At 36.4% G+C, this 16,591-nt stretch overlaps 1 protein-coding gene across 1 annotated transcript in view; it reads left to right on the top strand.

The window, feature by feature from the left end:
* CCT5 (chaperonin containing TCP1 subunit 5) overlaps positions 1–16,591 on the top strand; it is a 167,456-nt gene that overhangs the window by 113,412 nt on the left and 37,453 nt on the right. The window contains exons 5-6 of the mRNA XM_090375914.1: positions 11,612–11,804; positions 11,908–12,057. Of these exons, the coding sequence (XP_090232040.1) occupies positions 11,612–11,804; positions 11,908–12,057 (343 nt within the window). The remainder of the gene's footprint in view (positions 1–11,611; positions 11,805–11,907; positions 12,058–16,591) is intronic.

Genomic DNA, 16,591 nt, shown 5'->3' with positions numbered 1-16,591 from the left:
GTTTGCTTTGTGCTGATCCTAGTTAACAATACTCCCATTCCCACCAGATCTCTTTAAATCCGACACCATGTTACAGATTTTGATATTCAAATTGCTTGCTATTGATTTGCTGTGATCAGCCATAAATTATTGCCTCCTGCTGTTTGCTTTCTGTAATACTCACTATCTGTTCTCACCGTATTTACTTCAGTATTTAAAATAATTAAATGCACAAGGCATAATACTTTAAGAGTTTAGTATCTATATAATATCGGTGTTTAGATGCACCATAGACACTCTTAAAAAAACTACAAAGTAGTTGTTGTGGGCATCATTTGCTCTTTCTCATATTGTGCTCTGCCTTCACGACGAGTTGCCATGATACTGCACTACCTCAAATAAGTAACGCTTCACTAATAGAGAAGACTATTGTTTCTTATTCTCAGTGAGTACCACCACCCAGACATGTTTCAAGGCTATTGGCCTATCATCAGTGGGTGGGCAGGTACTGATAGGCCAATAGGCTTGAAACATGTCTGGGTGGTGGTACTCACTGAGAATAAGAAACAATAGTCTTCTCTATTAGTGAAGCGTTACTTATTTGAGGTAGTGCAGTATCATGGCAACTCGTCGTGAAGGCAGAGCACAATATGAGAAAGAGCAAATGATGCCCACAACAACTACTTTGTAGTTTTTTTAAGAGTGTCTATGGTGCATCTAAACACCGATATTATATAGTTACGCAGGTGGTGTGTATGCATGCCCAATAATTTCATTCATATTGATTAAATATAAACTACGGAATAACATTTTAGCATTCTTCAAATAGGCCTCTGGGGTTGGGAATATTCATATTCACAATAACTGTACAATCCTACACCAACCGTTATTAAATAAATTAGCATTGTGTTGTGTTAAAATAATAATGATACAAATAAAATGAAATAAACAGTCTGGGTACGAGGTTAGCAGTCTGGGTACGAGGTTAGCCTGTGCGGACGAAGCTCTTCAATGCTCTTGGAACAGAGAAGTTTTTCCTGATTTATTTTCTGATTTATTAGCTTAAATTGTCATATTAACTTATTTTCTAGAGTAGCTTTATATTCCTAGTTTAAAGTTTAAGTTTAAAGTCTTAGTCTTAGTTTAAAGTTTAACTAGATCGTACGTATAGCTTAGCTTAATTTTCAGCACTCACCTCCCTCTGAAAATTAAGCTAAGCTATACGTACGATCTAGTTATTACATTACAGCACATAAGGACTCCTTAAAATATCAAGAGTCAATTTAAAGTTTAACTTAGACAGAGATTTTGTAGGTATCTGTAACGGTATCAAATCCACGTGTTACAAATTGAACGAGAGGTCTTTTATTTTTTAACCAAATTTAGTCGATTTATTAACCAATTGTTATATCAAATTATCTTCTATAAGTAGATTATAGACCTAGTCGGGATCCTTAGTTTATTCTAAATTGAGATAGCGAGATTTGGAAACTAATCAATACTTAAAGAGTCCGTAGAAGTACCGTTCGTGAATTCCCGCCATTTTTACACGATAGCATAAGCTTAGTGTAGTATAGTGCATAATATAATATTGTCAATCAATTAATCAGTAAATATATTAATCTTGATAAACTTTATTGTCAATTAAATTGTACTTTTAACTATATATATATATATATATATATATATATATATATATATATATATATATATAACAACTTGTCGTAACAAATAATTAATACATAACTATAGTGGTACACGTGATACGGAAGTTGTATAAAGGGAACTCGTAGAAAACACTAGATACCGAAAAAATAAATATAGCGTTATAACTATTTTGGGATATAACTTAAGGAATTAATTTTGTTTTGAAATTTTATTGAATAAATTGGAATCATGACTCAGACCAGAGCATCAAAGCAAAAGGCTCAAGCTAATGGGAGTGCTGTGGTTCAGGGGAGAACTGAGGGGGGCAGTTGCCCTCTGAATCACAGTCTTTAAAATGCACTGTTTGCTTGATGTTTGCGGAGCAGTCGGGTACGGGACATGATACTGCCCAGGGGGATGTCTTTGTGTGTGCAAGATATAAGGAGTGCAAGGAAATTAGGCGACAACTCAGTGTTGTTATGGGCCTTTATGAGAGCTTGAAGGACAGGGTGGATGCCCTCGAAGGAAATAAATTGAGGGGCCCATCAAGCTCTCAGCTGCCCACATCAATGCCAGAGCTTCCACTTGGTCATCAGGCAACACAGAGGCAGCCCCCTAGGCAGAATGCGCGGGTCCCTCAGGAACTAGTAATTGTTTGTGACTCTATTGTCAGGGAAACGGGGAACATGCTTTGTAAAAAGGATAGGTGGAATAGGACCAGGGTATGTCTGCCAGGGGCAAAGGTTGATGACGTTGTAGAGCGGATATCATCTTTTAAGGCACAAAAGGTGATATAGTTGTACACGTTGGCACTAATGATATTAAGAGTAGGAGACCAGCGGAATTACTTAGCAAGTACAGGTCGCTGTTGAAAAAAAGCCGTGAATTAGGGTTGAATTTGAAAGTGTCTGCAATTCTGCCCACACACGATAGGAGGGAGTATATGATGAGAGCCTTGTCGATCAGTTCGGCCCTGGAGGGATTGTGCAAGGCTCAAGGGGTAGAATTTTTTTTCAGCCTGGACTGTAATTGTTAACAGGAGAGATTGCTTCTACAGGGATGGGATACACTTAAATAGAAAGGGTGCAAGAATTTTTGCTGATGCTGTCGAGGCAGTGTTGGGTGGGTCGGAAAACTGCTAGTTGAGGGGGGATACAAGGACTAATAGATTAACAGTAGCCACTGGCAGAGGTGGAAGTGATTCTTGCACTGCTTCTATTGAAATGAGCAGAAGCCTGAAAAACAAGATGCAGGATATTTCAGAGACTGCTGGGAGTCATTGCAGTACAAGTAAACACATGGGTTGTGTTAGGGTAGCTAAGAATAGAAACAGGTGCATGTATACCTGCGTGTACACCAATGCTAGGAGTTTGGTAAATAAATTTGATGAATTTGAGGTATTGCTCAAAACATCAAAGGCAGATATTGTTGGGATATCAGAGACGTGGTGTCACACAGATATAAGGAATGCGGAACTGGAATTTGGGGAATACAATGTGTATAGAAAGGATAGACAGGACAGGAGGGGAGGAGGGGTTATGCTATTAGTTAAGAAAAACATAAAGTCCAAGGAAGTGAAGCCAGTCGACATCGATGGACAGGGCAGTGTCGAGTCAGTTTTTTGTGACATAAGCATAGGGAAATCAAAATTGAGAGTAGGAGTGTGCTATAGGCCTAATGACTCTGATGAGTATAATAAGATATTGTACAGGGAAATAGAGTGGGCCAGTAAATCAGAGAGTCTTATAATGGGGGATTTTAATTTCCCAGATATTGACTGGAATTTGTGGATTGGTCACTCGCACACTAGCAAGGCTTTTGTGGATTTATTGGATGATTGCTTTCTACATCAGCATGTTCATGAGGCAACAAGAGGGAGCAATACTCTTGATCTGATTATCAGTAGTGATTCTTCATGCATTAAGAATCTGCAGATAAATGAACCACAGTGTGTTGAAGTGGGATTTACTCAAGGAGGTAACTACCATCAGAGGTAAAGGGAAGGGTTTTTGTTTTCGTAAAGGTGACTATGATGGTCTGAGACAGTATTTAAATTCTATACAGTGGGACCAACTGATGATGTTACCAACAGCAAACTCAAAATGGGAAGCATTCAAGGAACTAATCTTGGTGGCTACCAGGTTTTACATACCAACTAAGAAATATTGTTCAAGGTTTAGGCCTAAATGGTTGTCAGATGAACTAATGAGACATGTGGCAGAGAAGAAAAATGCATGGGATACATACAAATTAATGGGTGACATGGAAGCCTTTGATAGATATAAGTTGGTCTGTAACCAAGTCACAAAGGAGATTAGGCAGGCAAAGGCAGACTACGAAAAATCCTTGGCAAAGGATGCAAAGAAAAACAGAAAAGAGTTCTTTGCCTATTTAAACCCAAGAAGGAAAGGGATGAATCAGATTGGTCCACTGGATATTGATGGTTCAACAGTTGAGGATCCTGCTCAGGTGGCTAACAATCTAAACGAGTATTTTGCATCTACATTCGCGCATGAGGAGTTATACAGGAAGGAGAATGATGTAGGTAAAGTAAACATTGGCAGTGAGCTGGATGATTTTGTAATAACTGAGAGGAAAGTGGAGGAGAGATTGTTGAGGATAAACATAAAAAGAGCACCTGGGGTGGATGGGATCTATCCAGTTATATTAAAGGAAGTAAGCAAACCCCTAGCCATAATTATGAGAGCTGCTTTGGATTCAGGGGAGGTACCCATAGACTGGAGATGTGCAAATGTAACCCCAATTCACAAAGGAGGATCAAAGGCTGACACAAGTAATTATAGACCTGTTAGTTTAACTTCTGTTCCAGGAAAATTAATGGAGGCACTGGTTAAAGAAGCACTGCAGGATCATCTAGACAAGAATTCAGTTATAGCTCAGACGCAGCATGGTTTTGTTAAGGGCAGGTATTGCCTGACCATTTTGATTGGATACTATGATGTAGTCACAAAAGAACTGGATGCAGGGAATAACTTTGATATTATATACAGGCATACCTCGGTTAACGTTACCTCTGATAACGAAGCTTCGATATAACGAAGTCGGCAATTTCAAGCCCCATTTAACATAAAAAAAAATATATTCCAGTTTAATCACCTGAAATCTAAACAAACTGAAGAAATTACGGAAACCTTTGGGGCTTCTCGTGGTTGGTTCGAGAAATTTAAAAAACGGGCCAGGATTCATAGTGTAAAATTAACAGGAGAAGCTGCAAATAAGTTTCCAGAAAAACTAAAGGAAATAATTGAACGTGAAAATTTTCCAAATTTGGTGTTCAATGTTGACGAAAGCGGTTTGTTCTGGAAATGGCTACCAACAAAAAGCTTCATTTCTATTGAAGAAAAATCAGCTGCTGGGTTCAAAGCAGCCAAAGACCGTTTAACGTTACTCTTTGGATCAAATGCCTCTGGCGATTATAAATTAAAATTGTTATTAGTTTACCATTCAGAAAATCCGAGGGCGTCAAAAGGTAACATAAAAATGAATTTACCTGTAATATGGAAAGCAAATAGAAAAGCGTGGGTTACCAAGGAGTTATTTACTGATTGGTTTGTTAACCACTTTTGTCCTGAAGTAAAACGGTATTGTCAAAAAAATAACTTTGAAGAAAAAGCTCTTTTGTTGTTAGACAATGCTCCGGGACATCCTACTGATCTTAACACGTTGGACACATGCATTCCTGTCAAAGTTGTGTTTCTTCCAGCAAACACAACTTCCCTGATTCAACCATTGGATCAGGGAGTAATAGCATCATTTAAAGCTTATTATCTGCATCGAACATTAAGCAGTTTAACTGAACTAGAGGATAAAGAGGAAATGACAGTTAAAACTTTTTTGGAAAAACTACACCATTAAAAACGCAATTGAAAACATTGATAGTTCTTGGAAAGACGTCACTAAGAAATGCTTAAATGGAGTTTGGCGCAAAATATGGCCAGAAGTTGTACTAGAAGAAGAAAATAACATCCAAGAAATTAGAAATGAAGTTATCCAGATGGCTCAATCAATAGGTTTCGAAAATGTCGATGAAGAGGATGTTAGAAATTTATTGAATGCAGAAGATGATGGTTTTTCAGTGGAAGATTTAGAAAACCTTGTTAGCAATGAAGACGAAGTTAAAGAAGCTCCAGCCGAAAAAGTGTTAAAAAAACAAAGATTTAAAAAGGTGCTTAAATGACATTGAAAACGTTTTAAATTTTTTTAGTGAAAATGATCCTGATTTAGGAAGAAGTATTATTGTTAAGCGATCAGTGTTAAATGCAATAACTCCGTATAGGCAATTGTTAAATGAAAGAGAAAAAGAGCATAAACAATCAACTTTAGACTCGTATTTTAAAATGTGATTTCACTTTGTATGTAAGTTGACTGTTTATTTAATAAAACTTTTCTTTGTCCGAAAAAAAAAAGCTTTTCATTTTCTTTACGTAGGAACGTATCCCTATTCTGGCCATAGTATTTTTACCTCTGAAAACGAAGTTTCGCTTAACGAAGTAATTTCGTGGAACGCATCCTATTCGTTATTCGAGGTATGCCTGTATTTGGATCTTAGAAAGGCTTTTGATACTGTTGCACATGGAAGACTGCTGCACAAATTGGAGCAGTGTGGCATTGGAGGCAAATTGCTGCTATGGATAAGGGTATGGTTGAGTGGCAGAAGACAGAGAGTGGTAATCAATGGACACTGCTCAACGTGGACTAATGTTATTAGTGGAGTTCCTCAGGGTTCAGTGTTGGGTCCGTTGTTGTTTTCGGTGTTTATGAATGATATTGATGATGGGATATCAAGTTTAATGTCCAAGTTTGCAGATGATACAAAGGTTGGCAGGGTTGTTAAGGACACTACTGACGCTATGCTGCTGCAACAGGATCTGGAAAGGTTGAACAGATGGGCTGAGAGGTGGCAAATGAAGTTTAACATTGACAAATGTAAAGTACTACATATGGGAAACAGTAACCCCAAAGCAACATATCAACTCTGCGGTACTACACTGACAGTGGTGGAGAATGAAAAGGACCTGGGGGTAATTGTGCAGGCAGATATGAAGTTCTCTGAGCAGTGCAGACGAGCTGCAAGAGTAGCTCATGGTGTCTTGTCAATGATATACAGGAATTTTTCTAGCAGGGATAAGGAGGTGATTATTCCCTTGTATAAGGCAATGGTTAGGCCACATCTTGAGTACTGTATACAGGTCTGGAGGCCTCATTTCAAGAAGGATGTAGAGCTGCTGGAACGGGTACAGAGAAGGGCAACAAGATTAGTGAATGGAACAAAGGGTTGCTCTTACGAAGAAAGGCTTAAGTTTTGCAAATTACAGAGTCTGGAGACTAGGCACCGGCGAGGTGATCTGATAGAGGTGTATAAGGCTATGAATGGTTTGAGCATGCTCAATGCCAATGGGATTCTTCATCTTGCTCAAAATAATCACCTCAGAGGGCATAAATTCAAATTGAGGAAGGACGGATGTCGGATAGATGTGCGGAAATTTGCCTTTGGCCAGCGGGTGGTTGGTTGGTGGAACCGACTTCCGTCACTTGTTGTTGAAGTTGATAGCCTAAACAAATTTAAGGCTCAACTGGACAGGTATTTTGAATGAACGGAGGGGTGACATGGGAGTGGTGTGTGTGTTGTTTTTTTTTTTTTTTTTTTTGCTGATGCTGAATAAGCTTGCTTTCTTGCATCATATGCTTCTGCTAATGCTAATAACTACACTGGATAAAAAAGGTAACTGTCTGTACAATGCAATATGGAATTTTTAAAATACAATAAAATAAATTACAATAAAAATTAAAAATGTAGATAAAACACAGGATAATAAAAGTTCTAAAATGCCGTTAAAATGCAATAAAATAAATTACAATAAACAATGTAAATAAAACGCAGGATAATAAAACTGATAAAAGCGCTAAAATACTGAAGCTTTCAGAGGTATCCACCTCCTGTTTCAACAGTGAAGCTTATCGTATGGCACATCCTTAAATATCAGCAGGCTCACGGTTCACAGCATTTGTTTCTACATGAACATGGGCAGTATTCTCCCCATATGCACTGGGAGTGTGCTAGGTGGAACTGCTTATCCCATCCAAGAACCACAGCCTTGAAGAGGGGATGAATGCAGATTCCCCTGTCTCTATTAATGGTATTGCTCTCAGAGGAGCAAATCCGCAAGCTCTCGAGCCATTTGCAGTCCCAAAATCTGTGGGCATGGTCGACGATAAATCTCTACAGGCGAAGCTGTTATCATCGTCGACTGGGCACATAGATCTTGCAGATTTGCTCCTCTGAGAGCAATACCATTAATAGAGAGAGGGAAATCCACATTCATCCCCTCTTCGAGGCTGTGGTTCTTGGATGAGATGAGTGGTTATGCCTGGCATGCTCCTGAGCCATTTCCAGTGGACATGGGGAGAATACTGCCCATGCTCATGCCTGTAGAAACACATGCTGTGAACTATGAGCCTGCTGATATTTAGGGATGTGCCATACGATAAGCTTCACTGTTGAAAAAGGAGGCGGATGCCTCTGAAAGCTTCGGTATTTTAGGGCTTTTATCAGTTTTATCCAGTGTAATTATATCCTTCTATTTATTTCATTTTATTGCATCATTATTATTTTAATACAACACAACGCTAATTTATTTAATAACGGTTGGTGTAGGATTGTACAGTTATTGTGAATAACATTTTAGTATGAATAACATTTTAGTATACCTCGGCATTAACTTTCCCACTGAAAAAATAGTTCCTATTATGTGTTTTTTGAGAGTGTGTACCATACACTTACCTTTCTGATATTTCAAGTGGCTTTTGTTGTAGGCTACATTTGATGGTTCTATCTGTTGACATACAAGTAGCCTCTCCAAGTAGAGGCAGCTTTGTCTGGGGGGGGGGAGGTTGTCTGGGACATAACCTCTGAATAGATTAAGCTGTTTGCATTAATCTGCTTATCCTTGTTTGCTTGTCAAGTTTCTTGTTTCATAAGTTTGTATAGAACAGAAATCTGATATATGTGACTTCAACTTTTGTGTGATTCAGTTTGAAAACCTGTACAACAAGCCATATTGTTGTTTGAAGCCTTGGCTGGGATTTTTGTGATCTTAAGAGTGCCTACACTTGATCTTTACCTTTGTAAATGCTCTTGTTGCAAGGCTGTGCTTGCAATCATTTAGTATTAGCAATGGCCACATGGTGCAAGGACGCCTATGGCATATGCTGCACCAGCCAACAAAATAATAATAATAATAAAATAAAATAGCAAAAAATAAATAAAATAATTAATAAGAGAAAAGGAAATAGATAACCATGCGTTTCTCTCCTCCCTTAGGTAACTTATTCCAGTAATTTATAACTCGCTGTCTAAAATAAAACTTCCTGCCTTCCAGTCTAAACATCCCCCCCCCCCATAACTTGAAATTATGGCCCCTTGTTCTAGAATCATTTATAACCGTGAAATTTTTGTCCTCATTCATTTTGCTTATGCCTCTCAGAGCCTTAAACACCTCAATCAAGTCTCCTCTAAGGCGCCTAGTTTCCAAGCTCTGCAACCCACATATTCAGTCTTTCCTCGTATGGATGCCCTTTTGCAGATCTCACCAGGCGAGTTGCCCATCTTTGAACCATTTCAAGGAGCACAGTTTCTTTCTTTAGGTGCTGTTTTCATACTTGAACACAGTATTCCAAGTGTGGTCTAACAATAGCCTTATATAATGGGATTATGACATCCTTATCTCTACTAGCAATTGTTCGATAAATCGTTGATAGGACACCATGGGCCTTCCTTACAACCAGTCTACAATGCTCGGAGAACTTAGACTGACCATATCGTAACACCCAAGTCCCTTTCTTCCACTACCGGCTTTAGTTCTATACTACTACTATTTTGAAAAATGCTGCACAATGCAATATATCTTATTTTGTACCACATTATTAGCAAATTTATTCCTGAATGCACTTTGACATGAAAAAATGATCTAATATTCCAAAATAAAAACACTTTCTTCACATGATAAACCTATATTAGCAGCACTAAATAATTCTGAAAATGACAACTGTGCTTTAGATTGTATTGCATTGTAGCTCTAGCCTAGATTCTGTTATGGTCATAGTTGGTCATATAATGACTCAGAAAGCACCATTCCCTGATTGCATAATAAGTGGATAATGCTATATGCAGGCTGATCAAAAATTATCCATTGTAGGTGAAATATAATAATGACATGTTGTGTTAGTTCATGTTTGCATACTAAATTACAGTTGGTTTTCAAATATTCCAACTTCTAAACACTTGTATCCCCATAATGTTTTCCCTGATCTTTGCACATTTGCAGATGATTTTCTGCTATAGTTCTGCAATTGTTCTTGGACGATCTTAATATACAACAAATTTCAAATGTCCCAGAGGAAGAAACAGAGGCGTCAGATTCAGTGAATGTAGTGACCATTTGGTCATTTTTCATCATCTAATCCATTTAGTAGGAAACTGAGAAACCATTGCACACTTAAGTGATAAGTGTAGCAGTGCACTGTCCTCCTGCTTGAAAAACATAGATATGCATTTTGACAATGCAGTATCATCAAGAAAAGGCTTGCTTGCAATATAGCCAGATATATTTTTTCTGTTATAGTATTATTGATAAAGCTGGGTCCCATATCCCAGTCCACACCATTATTTATGGATTGTATTGGATGAGCATTGCTTTAGTCCACATAGTTCATTTATCAGCCAAAGTGTGTGTGTGTGTGTGTGTGTGTGTGTGTGTGTGTGTGTGTGTGTGTGTGTGTGTGTGTGTGTGTGTGTGTGTGTGTGTGTGGTCACAGAATTGTGATCTATATCATCACCATCATGAAGTTTTGTATAAAGTAAATGTAATATGGGTGGTATTTGTTAGAGTGCAATAGATACTACTACAACTAGTTTCGTGTCTTTGTGACAGCTTCCTTACAGCCTTATTTTGATTCTTTACAGTTTGTCTGAGCACAACTGTTCCTTTTTCTTAATTAGTAGCATTTGTTGATCCACTGCTACCTGGAAAGTCATGGATATTTAATTTCTCTTGAAATTGTCTGTTAATCTTATGATGGTTGTGTGACTGATGTACCTCTGGTTTAGTTGATTAAATTTCTCTGCAATGGATTTGTGAAATATCTGCACCTCTTTTGAAACGTAAATGTCATAGCAGCTCTTTCCCCTAGTGTTTTCCTCTCAGCTTGCCAGAATTGAACCTGTAACAAGAAATAAAAAGAAGCAGTTAGAAACACTTTATTTTTCCCTGTGATGTGCAGCTTGGGCAACACTGTTGCTTAATTTTTTAGTATTAAGTTGGCCATCATATAGTGCATTTGTTGCTGTGTTGACACCTAGAAAACAGCATAGAAAGAGAATTTATCATTGCTGTGTCCAAATTTAGCTTACTTTTTTATTATAATTTATGGATTTATAAGAAAGCTAAATTTAACAAATTATTCAACAGCAAAAACTAAAAGGTATATGGCAAAAAAGACTTAATGATGAACTGCAAGATCCACAGTCATAGTTACTGTAATTCTTCAGATTGTGTCAGTTGGTACTTTCCTGTTTTTTGCTTGCTGCAATATCAAGTTAGCGTATGAAAGCTGCTGTATCAGATTCTAATAACAATGAAAAGCAATGTATCATCATAGTTTTCTGGTTTTTATTTTTATACTACCATTTACTACTTTTAATAAACTGCATTAATATTTTTTTTTTGTGTTTATGTATACCTATAATGTATAAAGCAATAAAAAATAACAATATTATTTTGATTCCTTTCAGGATATCGCATTTGTTTTAGTAATTGTTCTTAGTGAAACTTTAACTTCGGTGCATAATTCAGATAATTTTAGATATTTGAATTTAATTTAAATATTTAACCTGTGGTTTGTCTGTATTCTGGTGAAAATGTAGTTATAAAAGTTTAGCCAGCACGCTTTTCTTTTCTCTTCCCAGAGTCAATCGCTGTTTGAGGCAGTTTGCTGAGATAGCCGTGGAAGCAGTAATGTCTGTAGCTGATTTAGAGCGGCAGGATGTTGACTTTGAACTAATTAAAATGGAAGGTAAAGAAGGTGGGCGGTTGGAAGATACAACACTTGTTCGAGGAGTGATTGTTGATAAAGATTTCAGTCATCCCCAAATGCCTAAGGTTCTTATGTATTGTCTTTCTCTGTTTTTAATATATATTTAATAAAAGTTAAACAATTCTGACTTTATGGGAAGACTAATAAGACCATAAAATATTATTTCAGGAACTGAGAGATGTTAGATTGGCCATTCTTACCTGTCCATTTGAACCTCCTAAGCCAAAAACCAAACACAAGTTGGATGTTACATCAGTAGAAAGCTACAAGGCTCTTAGAAAATATGAGCAGGAAAAATTTGAGCAAATGGTGCAGGAGGTAAAATTTTTACCGATTCTAATTTTGAATGGTTTTGGAAATACACTTTGTAATTTAATTAAAAATATAAGAAACAGTTGTGCTGTTTTGTATTGTTTATAATTATTTGTTTCTTTTACTGAAGGTATTGAAATTAGTTGAATTGAGGAATAAAAATAAATTTAAAAACATCTCATTTTAATATGCTTTGTAGTGCATCAGTTTTTGAATATTTCTTGCTAATTTCTGTTTTTTCCTGGTCAACAATATTTAAATATTCTAAAAATAAAATGTAATATTTATGATGGCAGTACTTATTAAAATAAGTTCATAATATAACTTTGATACAGTAAACTTTCAGAATAATGGCACCTTCAGGGATCGAAGGTGCCATTATTCTGAAATATCTCTTCTTCTAATACTTCATCTAATATTTCTTCTAATGCTTCATCTGTAGTAGAGGGTACATTTTCTCCATAGTTTTCTTTAGGAATAGTAACTGCTTTTTTTCAAAAATTTTCATGGAGTAATGCTAGTGCAGCATGTGTGCTGGTATTACTTCCATAGTAAAACTTGGATTTGTTAAAAAAAAAAAAAAAAAAAAAAGGTGCGTGTGCCAAACACACGTGGTAGATGGTTTTATGTGAAACTTCCTTGGCTTGGAAGAGGTTAGCAAAATCCAAGCCAATAGCATAATTCTTAATTTTATTGTAGCCATTTGAATGGCTACAATAAAATAATCAAATGTCAGCTGCAGGAAGTATGATTGCAACAATACAAGTTATGTTAATTCGCTTCTGGTGGAAGCTGCAGATGATGTCACTTCCACATCGCATTTTTCGTGACTGATCAGATTTACTCGGTTGAAGTTCCCCCAAGGATGTTTCACATCAAAAATTAAGAATATTTTCCATGCTTGATTCTGCAACAGCCCAAATTATCTTTTCAGTTGTGTCAATGTCCTCTTCTTCTACATCTGAACAAAGTGCATCATCTAGTTTCTCTGGAGTAACGACACTATCAGTGATTTCTATCTGAGAATGATTGTGATAATTCAACCCCATTATCAACAGTGAGCTGTTGTTGTTTGGTTTTTAGGAGCATTAGCAACTAAGGCCATATTGCTCCAGGGATATGCGGTGGTCATTCCCTGACCTTTCCGCATCCTCCGTATTTGGTGGTCACGGGCTTGAACCCCGGTCTAATCAAGAAGCGTGTGCTACGCACTGCTGCTCCTGCCCACCTGGCTATGGAGGCGGTCTCAACAGTGAGCCATGCATAAATATCTCCAACTTCAAGGCTATGTAAAGGATTTTCTGTTGTGGTGGATTGAACTGTTTGCATTGTTTCTTCAATACTGCTTTGATTTGACCTTACATTAAAACCGTCAGTATCATGTTCATCAAATGGTAAATCAGCATATGTGAGACGTGGCCATAATTTCTTCCATGCTCTCACAAGTGTGACTGGTTTCACAGTATTACAAGCAATTTCTGTAGAATATATTAAATCTTTAATTGTGAAGCCCTTTTGAAAGTTGAGAATGGAGATATCCTTGCTAATCATTTGTTTCATAAAATCACTTCTGTAATGACATTTAAAATTTTGGATAACTCCTTGATCCATGGGCTTGAATAATAGAAGTGATAATGGATGGTAAATAACAGGAAAAAATATTTACACAATCAGAAACTAATTTTGATTCATGAGGATGGGCCATACAGTTATCAAGAAGCATTTTGGGCTTTATAAGTCACCAGCAAATGAAAAATCCCTCAAGGCTTGTGGATGATGATATTTATGAATTACTATAGGCTTAATTCCGTGTTAGCTTGATATATTTGCACACATAAAAACTGTTAATGCTTTCTTTATTTTGCTTAAAACCACTTGCAGTTTTTTTTTTTTTTTTTTTTGCAACCTGCCACTGTTTTTTTGTGGCAACCATTTTTGGTAGAGATCGGTTTTGTCAGCATTGTATATTTGGTTAGCTGTACGATTATTGTCATTAACAAGCTTCTCAAATGTCACACTGTATTCTTTGGCTACCTCTGTGTCAGTAGACTGTTTTTCTCCCGCAATGTCTAATTTTCTAATTCCATGTCTTGTCATAAAATTATTTAGCCATTCATCGGTAAAAGCAATATTGTATCAATGCCCATTTTTTCTTTAAAATCTCTTGCTTTGGCAATAATCATTGATCCTGGTATAGCCATACCTTTTGATTGTTTTAATAAAACCACTCATGCAGCACTTTATTTAAGTTTTCTAATTTTGGCTTGTGTAAGCTTTTTCTATCAGCTATCTTATTGTTAGGTAAGATGCAGCAGTTAGAACATGCAGTAAATTTTAAAAGTTTGTGCTTTAAATGTTTAATATCAACAGTGTTGACGATCCAATGTTATATGCTGCCATTAATACATTCTTACTTATGCCCCCTTCTATTTTCTTTATTATATCAAATTTGTCACTAAGCTTTAATGTCATTCTTTTCTTCTCTGTATGAGGTTTATTCACTTTAGGAGCCATAGTGAGGGGTTTTCAATTTAAAATTAATGTAAAACATCAGTATAATCTGTGATATCAGTACAGAATTCACTTTCAAAATGGTGAATGTAAACAAATACAGTAATCACGTGCCTTGCCAGTCTCTTTTTTTGGCACTGCAAGACATCTGTGCTGTATGTAAACATCCAATCTCAGTGTGCTGTTAACTCGAATGTTCCGTTATTTCAACAGCTTACTGTATTTGCATTTTCTTTTGCTTCCCACAAGCACAAATTCAAACGAACATTGTCACTCTGACAGTAAATGCTTCAGTTAACTAAGTAGAGAATTTTGTATTTATATTGCAAGAAAATTCCACACAGTCAGTAAACCAAATAAATCTTAAAAGACATGCATATTACATATGCCTTTAATCATACCCTTGAATGAGCTTTTTTTTTTTTGTGGGTTAATTCATAATTGAATTAATGAGATACAACAGTGACCACAATAATTGCAAAGTCCCCTCAAGTTTATTATTTCATTAGCATCTTTCTGCACATGTGAACTTACATTTCCTTAAAGAAGGGATTCCCAAAGTGGTCAGTAGCGACCTCCTGGGGTCTTTGGGCAAGTTTGAGGGGTCTTAGTTCCTAATAAAGCCACTGGGGGTTGGTAAAATTATTTTAGGGGTCTTTAAAGAAACTATTTCCTCACAAAGATAATTCTAGAAATCTAAAATTAGTATATGAAAGAAGTCGTTAATGAAATAAGTTGTTAACCTGGGCAGTCAGCAAAGTGGCTTAGGATGGAATCACACTATTGTCACCTCATGTGAGGTTACATGGAAACAAGTCAAACATCAAATGTATGGGGGGGAGAGAGAGCTATATTTCCCCTTTTTGTTTATTAGTCGGAGACAAACTGTTGTTAATGACTGTAGTCTCAAGATAATGTCCTCACGACATTATGATTCATGTCCTCAAGAGTTCGCAGTTTTCTGTTCGAACAGAAAATTTTGTACGGCATGAGTTTTCTGTCACACTGACAGAAGAAAATATAGGAAATGATAATAGAAACATTTCCAGTCACATAGATGCTCAAAAATGGCCAAAGGAGGAAAATAGATCAATAGTATTACAATTTACAAATTTAGAGGAGGAACAAGTCGATCATTTCAGTTTGTACAACTCATAATTTCTAACAAGTTACAATTTTAAGCATTGTGAAGTTGTTTTTGTTATTAAATTTAATTTTAAAAAATTGTTTTGTATTGTGACCGAATAAATCCTTATTCCAAATTAAACTTGCGGTATTTCAACTTTCCTTAAACGTACCACTAATTTTTCCTTACTGCTGACTAAATTTCGAAATTGTGTATTTTGCCCTTGTATTGTCATCCTTAATTAGATTATATTGAAAGTTAAATTCTACTTTATTCATCCATAATCATAAACAGTTGAACTGTCAATATCAAGTGGACCAATCTGATTCATCCCCTTCCTTCTAGAGTTTAAATAAGTAAAGAACTCTTCTTTGCTGTTTTTCTTCCTTTGCCAAAGATTTCTCGGAATCTGATTTTGCCTGCCTAACCTCCTTTGTGACTTTATTACAGAGCAAGCAATCTACCATAGGATTCTGTGTCACCTGTTAATTTATGTATCCCATGCATATTTCTTCTCTGCCACATATCTCATTAGTTCATCTGACATCCATTTAGGCCTAAACCTTGAGCAGTTGTTAACAAAAAGCAGTTGTTGACACTGCAAAAATTGCAGTGTCAACTTTTTGTGCCAGAAATGCACCAAAAGTAAATCAAATGCAAAATTTGTTGAAAGTTAAATGAGTCCCTTCAGAGAAGGTGTCTTCACACAGGAAATTGTGCAGAGACAAACAGTTATTCTCCATAAATAACTTAAGAATAGAAATATTATTTTTACAAACTTCAACTTCTAAGCATTCATTTTAAACTCATTGCCTAATTTAACTTAAGAAATATTCAATAGCAGAACTGGTATAAACTTATATTATTCCACACACCAATGGTTTCATTTATTTTATCATAAGG

Source organism: Mastigoproctus giganteus, chromosome 1, assembly GCF_048544385.1.
Source record: "Mastigoproctus giganteus isolate SK-2022 chromosome 1, ASM4854438v1, whole genome shotgun sequence".
Taxonomy (NCBI): Eukaryota; Metazoa; Arthropoda; class Arachnida; order Uropygi; family Thelyphonidae; genus Mastigoproctus; species Mastigoproctus giganteus.
The sequence above is the reverse complement of the archived record's forward strand: the minus strand, read 5'-3'. Positions and strand labels throughout refer to the sequence as shown.